Below are 13,356 nucleotides of genomic sequence, written 5' to 3' on the forward strand. Positions count from 1 at the left end.
ACAGAAGTGAGGGGCAGGTTCGCGCAGCCAGTGACATTTAAAGCGCGCAGCTGATTCAGTGCGCGCGTCACTCGCCGCTGGCGCTTCAGTTTAGTTTGTATTCTGCCCACATACAACTCTTAGCCGAAAGACATGGCGTCCGTCACTTTAGGACAGCACCCTGCGCAACACCACCTCGACTCGGATCAGCAACTATTCCACAAACTGAAGTCGAGCGACAGGAAGAAATTCACGCGTAAATGGTCGCTGGACAAGATCACGCGAAACAGAGCGAATGATATGGACAGCGGGAGAGCCGCAGTCTCAGCATCGCTCGCGTTATTCAATCACGAGCCGCCTGCAGCATCACACAGCCGTGGCGGCTCGCCACGTAGTAATATGGACGGACCGATTATGGACATGGACCGAGAGAACGCGAACAATAATAACGGGATATTTCGCAGACACAGTGCCGGGAGCCGGAGAAGCTCGGCGAAGGACACGGCAAAGATCCATGCGTCTTCATCCCCACAAGAAGTTCGCAATCCCTCGGCGCGGTCAAACTTCAGCTGCTCGACAGACGAACTGGAAGGACTGGCGATCGATAAGGTGACACAGGCAAGGTCAGGAGTAGTGAAGATGCGAAGCGAGCCTCTCAGGAGGGAGGCATGGTCCATCTTCAACCAGAGAGACCCGAGGGTGAAGGCAGAGAGGGGAGAGGGCCACATCTTCAGCTCCAGACGGCTGAGCCAGGACTGGTGCGATGCATGCAATCGCCAGATCAGCAGCGCTGCTCTAAAGTGTCAAAGTAAGTGACCGCTGTCTCTCCTCTCCTCACCTTACCTTAGATAAACAGAGGGATGAATGGATAGATGAACAGGCGGAAGATTGGGGAAGTCTGAGGGAAGCATGGATAGAAAGAAGGCTGGGTGAATGCAGAATGGATGGATGAATTATACTGATGGAAACAGATGAAGGGCTGGATGGATAAATGTGCAAATACGGATAGATAGAGATAGATAGGTAGGCCTAGAGGGTTGGATGAATGGAGCATGGATGGATGGATTGATGAATGGGTGAATAGTTGGAGGAAGGGAGTGCAACAGATAGATAGATAGACAGAGGGATGGATTGACGGATGGAAACATGAATATAGATGGATAGATAGATAGACAGACAGACAGACGGACAGATAGATAGATAGATAGATAGATAGATAGATAGATAGATAGATAGATAGATAGATAGATAGATAGATAGATGGAGGGATGGATGGCTGAATTAATAGATGAATGTAGGGGGATGCATGGACGAGTGGTTCGAGGATCAACAGATAGTTGGACGAATGGATAAATAATTAGGTGGATTGAAATTTAGTTGAATGGATTGATGGACAGATACAGATGAATAAAAAGTTGGATGGATGGATGGACTTAAAGGTAGATAGATAAATCTTTATGCTCATTTGTTGTATGTTTTCAGCATACGTAAAAGACTCTCTAAACTTAAAAGGTTGATTAGTGTTTAAATTGTGAGGAAGAGGGAAAAATCTCTAATGCAAAAATCTCTTAAAAAACTGTTCAGCATTCTTTTAAAACCAAAACCATGAGATGGCTAAAAAAGAAAGAAAAATGAGTTGATGGAAGAGAGATACACTGAGGAATGTCCATATACATGAGTGTTTCTGAAGTACACAAGTGTTTGTTTTGTTCTGCTGAAGGGGAACTTCTAGTAGTGTATGTTTAATCAAGATAAAGCATGCTGATACATGTGGAGGGTTTACGGAGGATGAGGGGGGAGTTCCCAGCAGAGGTCATTATTTGTTTTTCTGTTTCGTTATTTGTCATTTTTGATTAGTTGTATATGAAGGGGAAGGGAAAGGGGGATATCTGACGACCCCCTCCAGATCCCTGGGGATTCCTAAATGAAGTACTGTCACTCTAGAGGTCTCTGATTGTCTGGAGTTTAGGGCTGGGCGATATATTGAATGAGATATATCGCCAAGCCCTACTGGAGATAGGAAGGAGAAACATTTGAAGCATGTGAGTAAGGTACACTTGCCTTTTAAATAAATTAAAGTAAGAATCTGAAGTGGGATCCAATAAGCCTTTTTGAATTATTTTGGATTTGTCTCGCTCCCTCTCTTTGCATGCTTTGCCTCTGCTCTGGTATTGCTGTTGTTGCACTCCACTGTCCCATTATGCATTTCAGCTAATTCACTTGCTTTTAAAGGGCTGGTATAACAAAACCTTCTGTTATAAATAAAACTTCCTTGGGACGGATTTGTAAAGGAGAACCAAAATCAAATTCCATTAAATTTTTGCTTACAGATACAGAAATAGATCTGTGAATGATGTAGAACAGAATGATGTTATAGCTTCAAAAAAAGCTCCGCAACACAGTCTGTTTGAGAGATTAAATTCTTACAGTGCTAGAATGTCCTACCGTGATCTGAAATGAAAGAGTTTACCCAAATACACCCTGAGCACATAAGGTTCAGCCTGTGCTTTGTGTGTTTAGTTTTGTGTGTGTGCTCATGGTGCATCTGTTTGCTCGTGTATGTGTGTGTGCATGTGTAAAGCGTTGCTGAGTTAGCAGTGTGTCAGCAGTTCTCTTTTGGAAAAGGTACTGCAGTGAACGGCTTTATGGAGTGTGTCATTTAGAAGTTGGGGATGATTCTAGGATTATACATTTAACCCCAATGACTGTTCTGCCCTTCCAGTGCAGTGGAAAGTCAAATTTGGGCCTCTCTTTAACCCTTAGTCCTTCCTTTATTATTTTTCTATATAAATAGTCCCTTTGAAGGCATAGGTCACCTAAAAAAAAAAAAAAAACCTTTCTTTCTAGTATTTTTTGACCATACAATAAAAGCCAGTGGGTCCATTGTATTGATTTAAACAGTTGAAACATTATTCAAAATATCTTCTTATGCATTTTGCATAAGATAGTCGCACAGGTTTGGAACAACATGAGGGTGTGTAAATGATAACAGAACTGTACTTAAAGGAACAGTACAGTCAGTCGAGCAGAATGTTGTATCTCTCCCATCCTGAGCAATGAAAGTGAGTTTGCAGAAGCTCCTTATCACATTTCATAGAGTTCCACTATTTTCATTGAAACCGCAGGAGTTTTAAACACGTGTTCCTCTTTCTCCTCAAACTTTATTGTAAATGCCAGGGTTGGGTGTAAATTTTCCTGGTAGTTTTGTTGTGGTTTGTCACTAACAATCAGAATGGGATACACTGGGGATTTCCAAATTCTAAATTTTGCCTTTTTCAGTTCATGGGGGTTTTGTGTAGCATTCCATGAGCATGTCCTGATATGCCTTCACCATAAGCACTGGTTTCTTTTCTCTAGTATGTTGAGATGCCCCTAGCAGAGTTATTGCACATGACCAGAAGTCACTCATGGGTAAAGCACTACATTGTAGTTTGTAATTGTTGCTTTTTTGCTTAGAAGTGTCTTGGAGCATGCTGGGAAATGGTGTATTTAAGAGGTTGCGGTGGTGCAGACGGGCTAAAGATGGAGCATCTTGACTACTGCAGATCACCATTTTAGTGCACGCAGCCCATAATTATACACACTGAATGAAAGAGGCAGTCAGAGAACATCAGTGGTTACGTTCGCCTATAAACAGTTCCTTTGCGCTCATACTCTCTCCTAAAGGAAAGAAAAATCACAAATGAGGTCTCTTTAATAAATCAATTGTTTCTCTTAACAATACAATTCATAAAAGAACAAATGGAGACTTTTGCTAAAGTCAACTGATTCTCAGATGTTTTCCTTGACGAAAAAAGGAATTTAAAGTGTTCTTCAGAAAAAGAAAGTCATTATTGGATAAACTATCCCTTTAATAGTCTCTGAATAGTGTCAGAGTCTTGCACTTCACTCATTCGCCAAGAAACCAAAATACAAAAATATACAATAAGAAACGACATTTAAAAATGACTTCAAACATTTATTAACAGATTCTTCCTAGATTATTTGATCTGTGGTATTCAGTATATATATACACTATAAAAAGTAGTAACAGTTGTTGCTAAAGGAGCTATTTCTATCAGATCTAACATTTACGTTTTGTTTTGTTGGTGTAGCATGGTTTTAGTTTAATAGTCCCATTTAAAATTCAAGGAATTTTTATGAGAAACATATCTGGAATCTCTATGAAATCTCCTGAGTGATAAAAGAATATCCTTTGAACAATAAAATGTTCCTCAAAGGCAGCTCTTTCTTGCTCAGTCAACATACACTGTCAAAACCTGAAACCTCTCATTAGTCTTCGATTGCCCAAATGCATGGCTAAACAGATTGTAAAAGGCATGCTCCATTGTGTTTAGTACTGCCATTATAAAGTTCTGTTTCAGAATTATATTCCCTTTATATGATGGATAAGTGTTAGGCTGAGTCACAACAGGTTTAAACAAGGTCTCAAGGTTTAGTCAAGGAGAATGAGTGAGTTCTCCTCAGGTAGCCTCCACCTCCCTGCTAGTGTGACTCAGTTACTGAGTGTTTTAAAAAGCGTCTCTTACTGCATGGGCCTGTCTCAAAGCATCAGTCTTACCTGCTCTCTCCCTCTCCTTCAGTCTGGCTTTATTTGTCTAATCTGGCTGGGTTTTTGGCAACCTCCCCCACCCAATTCAGCACATATCCGTCTGCAATGGAGGGACGCTGCCTGTCTATCTATGAGTTTAATCCATGCTGGAGTAAAACAGTTTTTAGCCATATTGCAGATGGATTATAGTTTATGGATGCCAGTCAGACATCAGATTGATTTTTAATTAAAAGTTTCAGACACACTGTTATACTAGAAAGAGGAATGTTTTCTTTTTGGCCTTGATGAGGTAAAGGGATGCTGCTGGGTATAGATGTAATGTGTTGTTTACTTTCCGACCTTTGGAAGCTCTGGATTCAGCCATAAACTTAAAAAAAAAAAAGTTCTTAAATATTAGCATTTACACTTCAACTTATTAGGAGAGAAATATGAGATGTCTGCGTTATACTTGGCCGTCTATTCTTTCAACTGAAATGGAAACTGAGATGTGAAAACTTGTAAATCAAGTTGGCTACTTCCCCAATTCTCAATTTTACAAACTAAATCAAACCCCTGGCACAAATTTGACTGGGTGCACCACAGAAACCCATTGAAAACATGTAATTCATGTTGTAGATGTTTTAGTGTTTATGTGTGCAGTTATCCTTGTTGAAATGCACGGTTAAACAGCAGAAGCTTTGTCTACTTTCTGAATACAACATTCACCTCAAGCGACAGATGGACTGGGCCTGTTAAATCATCACTTCCTGTTTGAGTACTGTGACTTCACAGTATTCAGAGGTTGGATAGGCAGCTAGTGCATGAAGGCTTCATTGGTTTGATATTAGTATCAGGCAGTCAGTTTGAGTTGGAGATGTAGAGTGGGCTGTGTTTCATGCGTGTGTGAAGTAAAGATGTGTTAATGAGGTCTGTGATGTGGTGTACGGGGCAGTTATTGCTGAACAGGAGGAGTGAGTACGCAAAAGTATGACAGAACCGTTGGGAGTTATCTCAGGCTATAATTAGGCTGCCCTTGGCTACTTCTCTCTACCTCTATCTCTCTCAGACTCACTCTCTCTTTTGGGAGACCTGGGGTGAGGACAGCAGGAAATGTGCCACCCCATCTATTATATTGCTTGCTATTTGTTCTAGGTTTTGGCTAAACACAGGGGTATTATTTGATTAAATGGGGCAAGTTTTGCTTTATAAATGTAAATCAGTTGTTTCATGATGCAGATGAGATGTATTATCTATAAATTGGAATATGAGGTGGGGTGGTGAATTGGGTGGGGGAATATGAGGTGGGGTGGTGATGGCGCAGTAGATAAGACACATGCCTTTGGTGTGAGAGACCCGGGTTCGAATCCACTGTGAGACACCAATGTGTCCCTGAGCAAGACACTTAACCCCCTAGTTGCTCCCGAGGCGTGCGACCTCTGTCATATATAGCAATTGTAAGTCGCTTTGGATAAAAGCGTCAGCTAAATGAATAAATGTAAATGTAAAATGTAAATTTATGAGCTATTATATCATTAAAATACTTTTTTTTGGATAATCCAACCACTGAATCTCTAAACTGGTATATGAGATACATTAATATACTTATTGATATATTAGATCAATAATTATGATAACCAAACCTCTAAATTGACATACAAGGTGCATTATTGAGCTATTAGATCATTCAGAATGTATTTTGGGAAAATCCAAACTCTAAACCTCTACATTTGAATATGAGGTGCATTAATGAGCTTTTTGATATTAGCCTTAATCAATAATATGCTTTATTATATGATAACCAAACCTCGGTATGTTGAAATTGATATTAGGCCATTAAAATGCATTTAATTTTAGATAATCCAACCTCTGAATATAAGGTGCATTAATGAGCTTGGTGATGATTAATATGCTTTTATTTATGCATCATCAAAGTTTGGAATCTCTAAATTGAAATATAAGGTGCAGTATTTAGGTATTAGCTAATTTGGCATAACCAAACCTCTGAATCTCTAATTTGGAATATGAGGTATTAGGTATCACTAATATGCATTAATTTCTGGAAAATCTAACATCTGAATGTCTGAACTGAAAAATGTGCACATGAGGGCAAGGTAATTTATTGAGGTTATCAGTAAACCTTCATTGATGCTGTAATAGTTGTTGTTGAGAGAAATGGAGCAAGACACTGCTCCGAATTCTCTTTATTTATAGATATACACGAGAGGAAACGAGGAAGGTGGGGAGTGGAGGGCTAATGTGTTCAAAACTTGAGACGTCCTTCAGGACAACAGGTTTCTCCAAGCGTGGGACTGTATTCTCACACAGGAAGCGGCACGATGGCACAAAGTGACAGGAGCGAGGCATTGAAGGAGTAAGAGAGAGAGATTGACGGATCGATCGAGATGGAGGGAGAAGGACAGGGAGGGAGAGGAAAAAGAGAGTAGGAGGCAGGAGAGCAGTGCGGCTGTGCCTTTAAGGATTCAGTGAAAAACATGCTGCAGAGAGCAGGATGAGTGGATGCAGTCTGAGCTGGTACAAGTTCTGCACTGCGTGAGAAAAACAGGAGCACGGACGCAGAGAGACAAGAACAGGAGAGAGAGTACCACCAGTCAGCGGAGGGGGCAATTGTGTCAGAGGGTAGGGGTGCAGGGTGGCAAAAAGGCAGGGAGGAGGGGGGGGGCGTTCAGTGCACAACACAAAACCGAGCACAGCCCTGCGATGGTGGACACACAGGAGCGACTGGCGCAGGGAGCCCACACCACAACGCAACGGAGCCGCAGGCGCCCAGCCCCAACTGGGACGGAGGCCGCTCACGGACTGGCACCTGGAGCGGGACGCAGTGGTGGCACTGGGGTCATGGCCGCCACAGGCCGCAGATAGCGGCGGTCATGCTGCCGGAGATGAGGACGGAGGAGGCGGTGGCCAGCGCCTGCTTCGGACAGGTCTCCAAGCGCCTGGGACGCTTCTTCCGCCGCCTGCCCAAGTCCCGCTCCTGGTCCGAGGGTCTCCGCATGTTGCGGCGCTCCAGCAGTAGCGGGACTCTCGTGTTATCAGGTAACTTAAGTCAGAGAGATGACAAATATGTGGACAGGGGCTGAGATAGAATGGGGTTTGGGTTAGTAAGTCAATGTGAGACTCGACCTTAATGTACTTGTATCCTCTGTGACTAGACCTGTCCAATTAGGCTTCAGTCACAGAGCTCCGCAGTGGCTTTCACCTTCCTTAAATAGCCTTGTTCTGTTCTTGTTGCCGCATCACGTTCTCGTTCTCCTTTCCTGTTCTCTTGGTCTCTTTCTTTCCCTCTGGGTTTCCTTTTCTCTCTTATGTTGTATCTATTGTTGTCCATTCATGTGTTGAATAGACATTGATCTGTAACTCAGCCACTAAAAGCTTCTGTGGTTCTGGAACGTGCCAGTAAACCAGGTAGACAGAGTGCAATGTAATCATGCATATACATGGAGTGAAGTCAGGATAATTCTTTGTTGTGCTAGAGCCACTGTTTCAACACCAATTTTTCCTGATCCTAAATTTACATTTTCTAAACAAAATGACTCAAATTTGCTCAAGTGTGGTGGGTGATTGAAAGGGTGTTAAGCAGCTGCTTCACTGTTTTAAATGGTTGAAAACATGTTGCTATGTAGATGCCTGAGATTTCTGAGTGATCTCTTCTAGAGGTTTTTTGGAGGTTTGGGGTGATATTCAGGGTGTCTTACAAAGTAACAGAATAATAAACCACCCAGTTTGAGGTATCATTCATGTAGCACATTGATATAAGTACTGAAGTTTAATACTTCTCCTAAAAAGCACCACTTATTAATATTAGTATTAAGTTTGTCTGTGTTACGTTGTGTTTGTGGAATCCATTTGACCCAATGTATCATATCATACGGATTCTCGTCTCTATTTCAAGTTAGACGTGCAGGCATCAGTGGATGAATTTGATCTCAGTGCTGTTTTTGGCAAAATGACGTTTTGATCAGAAGCCAAGGGAGTTGAAATTGAATTTCCCATTGATCTAGACCGGAATGCCTCTTTGAGTAGACGGAGACTGGGATACAGTACACCAGCCTAATGAATAAAAAGGCATCTGTTTTAGTGCAAGTTAGTATCATACTTGAATAAAAAGAAAGCTACACTGATGACACTTCTTCTTTTTCTAAGTTTCAAAGAAAGTGGAGATTGATGGATTCACGTGTGAAGGTGATGGCCCGTGTGCTTAAGTTTTCATAACAGTACTCATTTATTGACATGGACATGTAGCCTATAGTAACATTTAAAGTGAAAATGCAGAGCTACAGATTGAGTGCTCTGATAATGGTGTCACATCTGGCTCTTAACTCCCAGTAGACTTCACTTTCTAAGTCATGGCCAATCCAATTAGCACTAAAGCTGTTTGGCAAATATGAGCCTTTTTAGTCTCGGAAATGCTTATGAGTTGACGAGTGCATGAGATGACGGCAGCACTTTTCTCACCCTTTCTGCTTCATGATGACATCAGCCATCAGCTCCTGCACATACTGACACACTGCTGTGGATGACACACGCTGAGTGAGACAGAAATCAGCAGCGGGCGGTGTGAATTTTATATGTCATGAAGTAAATAACCAACTTCAAGTTCTCAAGCAGGATTTAAAGGGACAGTTCACCCAAATTTACTTACCCTCAATCCATCCTAGGTGGTGTATATGACTTCTTTCAGACGAATACAATCGGAGTTATATTAAAAATGTCCTGGCTCCTCCAAGCTTTATAATGGCAGTGAATAGTGGTCGAGATTTTGACGAAAGAAAGTGCTCCACACGGCTCCAGGGGTTAATAAAGACCTTCTGAAGTAAATCAATGGATCTGCGTAAGAGGAGTATCCATATTTAAATATATAAACCAGAGCTAGAAGTTTTAAGCTAGAAGTTTTAAATATGGATATTCTTCATAAACAGACACATTGCTTTGCTTCAGAAGGCCTTTATTACACCCCCCCCCCCCCCCCCCCCCCACACACACACACATTCACTGCCTTTTTAATATAACTCTGATTGTATTCATCTTAAAGAACAAAGTCATATACACAGAGTGTGGCTTGAGGGTGAGTAAATCTTGGAGTAATTTTCGTTTTCAAGTTTCATGAACTATCCCTTTAATGCATTTTATTAAAGTTTGAGCATTTGAATGAGGTGAACAAATGCTCATAGTCCAAAATAATGCCTAAAACAATCAATCAACTGTAATAATGTAAACACTTATAGCATGTAAATTTATGTAAATCCCTCTCTCTCCCTCTCTCTCTCTCTCTCTCTCTCTCTCTCTCTCTCTATATATATATATATATATATACACGCTCACACACACACACACACACACACACACGATTACTTCACTAAAATTATTTGTATTTAATAGTTTCTACCTAAATTTTTTTCCTGTCTAATTATTTTCCTCTCTAAAATTGCAGCATAACCTAAACCTGCTAAACACCACATAAATACTAAATAGCCTGTGGTTGGTCCCTTTACTTGTTTAGTCAGTTGCTTTTTTTCTAAGTAAATTGTTCTTGGCCAGAATGAGCTGCAAGTGTGAACATGGCCAAAAGACCTTAATCTAATGAGCCATTATGTCTACACTTGACATAACTATAGATGTGACTGAAGTATAGAAGTATTCTGTCAGCTCAAATTGACACTGAATCTTTGCATGTGAGCTTGATTGTGAAAGCTTGGCTGTGAAATGCTGATAAGACCCTAAACAAACCTGTCTGTATTCAGACTTTGTCAGGATCTGTGTTCAAAGTAAACACTAGACACAAACTTCTTTATGTTATTTGTCAGTAGCGATCCACCCTTCACAATTGCTTCCAATTTCAATTGACAATTTCCCACCCAGTGTTCTGCGATCAGGCTCAAGTTGGCATTCTCTGTGAATAAGCTAGCTGTACATGTGAGGCTGTGTCTGTGGCATGTGCTCAGGACCGCAGAGACCTGACCAGTGCAGCTTATTAAATCCATTAAATTGGATTTTAGTGCACTTTCAGCATCTTTAGCGTCTAAAAGATTTTCACACGCTTCACAAGACAAAACATCCTGATTTTCACTGTGCCGATACTTTACACCTCTGTAGGCCTTACTTTCCCTAAGCTAAGCATTAATGGGATCGGGGCTATTTCTATTCATTATGTTTTAATAGGGTATAAACAAAGAGTGACAGACATTGTTTTACTGTGGGTGAAATTCCTCCCTGGGTATCAACAATGTTTTCTTTTTTCTTGCAGTATTCTACTAAGAACAAGGAACTAAAAGAACATTTTGATACATGTTGAATTTTTAAAGAAAAAAAAAATACAATATATAATAAAATACATATATTTAACATAAACATATTTATTTTTCTTGACAAATTCTATTTCCATCATAATTTTTATGTCATAATTTGTTTGATTGTTTGTACTTTTGTGTGGAGATGGGGGGGGGGGCAACAACATTCAGTCGCTTTTCTGTTTTGGGTTGCTCGTGTTTTTCCAGTACTACACTAATGTGGGGGTGTCTACATGGAAAATAAAGAAACAAGGAAGCTGAGGAGGAAGGGAATGAAATGAGGCATGAAAGAGAAACAGAGAAAAAGAAAGAGAGGAATGCTGTAAGTATAAAGAGAGGAAGACTCTCAAAGTTTGTAGTTTCTGAATGTCATGTGAATGAAACATTTATATGTTTACAATGTATTTCACCATGGGTGTGAATATGAGTATGAGTGTAAATGGGATGAGCAATCGTGTCTGTGAGAGGATGGATAGATGGATGTAGTGATGTGAAGGGGAGTGAGAAGGGAATTTTAGTCACTGCCAGGTAGATAAAAAAGTGATTTGACTTCTTTCACTCACATCAGATTAATCAATAGATTAGCAAATAGGAATGTAGACACAGTAACAGATGCAGATACATCAGTAACATATACTATTTTAAAGATTGTGCATACCCATGTCCCCAATTTTTAAAACTTATAGTTTAAGAACACTTAACAGCAAATCTTAAAATAAATATACATTTTCCATACTTTATAATTATGTGATGCATAAATACACTTGTAGCATTTATAACAACTGATTAAATTTAATCTCTTTACTCATTTATTTATTTATCTCTTTACTCACTCATTTATTTGTATTATTAAACAAAATTGAATGAAATAGTATATAGACTGAAATAGTATTGTCTTTTTTTTTTTACAGTACACTGTAGTATTGTATTTTAATATTGGTATCACCATATATTTGTATACAGCCAAAACATTAAAATAATTATCTTGCTTATGAGTGTTGGCCCTAATTTTAATATCAGTGCATTTCAATTAGTAAATTATTGCAGAATCGCACACAACTTAATCTGAGATTTGGACAAAATTCCAGCTGGAAAGAAAGGTCAGATTTTGTTGTGTGGTCCCTTTTAAAACAGAAGAGATCTGTTCAGTTTAATTAATTACAGACTAAATACCCACCAATTACCCAGAACTATTATCCCAAGGGTTGTCTATGAATGGGAAAGTTGGTCTATGCTTGCTCGACATAATACAGCTATACAGGTTTTAAAACACTACACACTCATCAGGCATCTAATAAAGAGTGGTAATTGTATGGGAGTCTAAAGGTTCTTTATTTTAGCACATGTTTTGAATGAACCAGTGTGTTTTAGTCAAACTGCTGCTGTGTCTCTTCATTGGAGTTTTGTCTGTTTATAATTTAAAAACATTATTTTAGGTTTAAATTACAGGGTTCCTTTAGATAGGTTCCCCTGGGACCAGGTTGTTGGAATATGATACTATGTTGTGTGTGAATGCAGTGCAGTGATGACATTTTTTGTATGCCACCACACTGGTTCCCTCTACAAAAATCCAAATGAGCCAATGAAACTTCGCTTTTGTTATGAAAGGCATGCTTGAATCATGGGAAAAGATGGACAGCAAGATTATAGGGTCAGGTTGTCTGACTTGGCCGAGAGAAAGAAAAGGCAGAAAATGCTGCTGAGCAAAAAGAGGTTGTAGGAGAGTGCGTCCAGCTGAGCCGCGGCTCTGAGAAGGAACTGTGACTGCTGAGGTGGAAAAATGCTGATGTATGGCAGAGAAGGGGAGATCAGAAATGTCAGAAGGAAGTAGGAGGCGAGAAGGCGTGTGAGGGACAAAAAGGCATCAGTGTTCTTGTTCCCTTTATAAACTCCCCCTTACATTCCAGCTATCAGAGGGGAGTTTGGTACACTTTTCCAGCTAAACAACCAAAATGTTTCTACTGATCAGCAGACATGGTTAACTCCAAGAGGAAGTGAGTGACTATGTTCTAGTGGGAAGTGATGTTTTAAAGGGACAGGCCCAGAGATGCGTATTTGACCTCTCGTACTGAGGAAATTCCACACATGGCCGAATAAACATTGTGTTTAATGTGACAAGGACAAGAGTTTGACCTCCTCTGTCACCAGCACTCCTGTTTTATAGCAGCACTGCAGCATTTCCAGGTTATGTAAACTGTGCTGCAACGCTCTCTCCATGGGGTTTCTCTAGCAATGACCCCAGCATTACTCGAGAACACGAGTGTGACCGCTCTGTTCGTAAGGCTCTGCGGCTAAACAAATACTCTCAGGTTCATGTGCCTCTGGGAAAATATATGGAGTGTTTATTAGATTTTTCTCCACATGAGTGTGTTTGACAAATATATTGTGCATAGATTTTTTTATTTTTTTTCCTGGACATCAGGATTTCAGCTTTTAGAAGGCAAACTCTAGGCATGTTTATACTTGTTGTAAACTGGTTACATGGACTCAAGTACAAAAAAGCTATAGTCTCTATGTTTTAGTTTACCGTTTTTTATTAAC

At 40.2% G+C, this 13,356-nt stretch overlaps 1 protein-coding gene across 1 annotated transcript in view; it reads left to right on the forward strand.

Annotated features, from left to right (window-relative positions):
• The first annotated feature begins 31 nt into the window (after nucleotides 1-31).
• Nucleotides 32-13,356, forward strand: part of LOC306857178 (ras association domain-containing protein 5-like) — a 46,258-nt gene continuing 32,933 nt past the window's right edge. The window contains exon 1 of the mRNA XM_079396955.1: nucleotides 32-787. Coding sequence (XP_079253081.1) covers nucleotides 133-787 — 655 coding nt within the window. The 5' untranslated portion in view covers nucleotides 32-132. The remainder of the gene's footprint in view (nucleotides 788-13,356) is intronic.

Source organism: Barbus barbus (assembly GCF_936440315.1).
Source record: "Barbus barbus genome assembly, chromosome: 37".
NCBI classification, from domain to species: domain Eukaryota; kingdom Metazoa; phylum Chordata; class Actinopteri; order Cypriniformes; family Cyprinidae; genus Barbus; species Barbus barbus.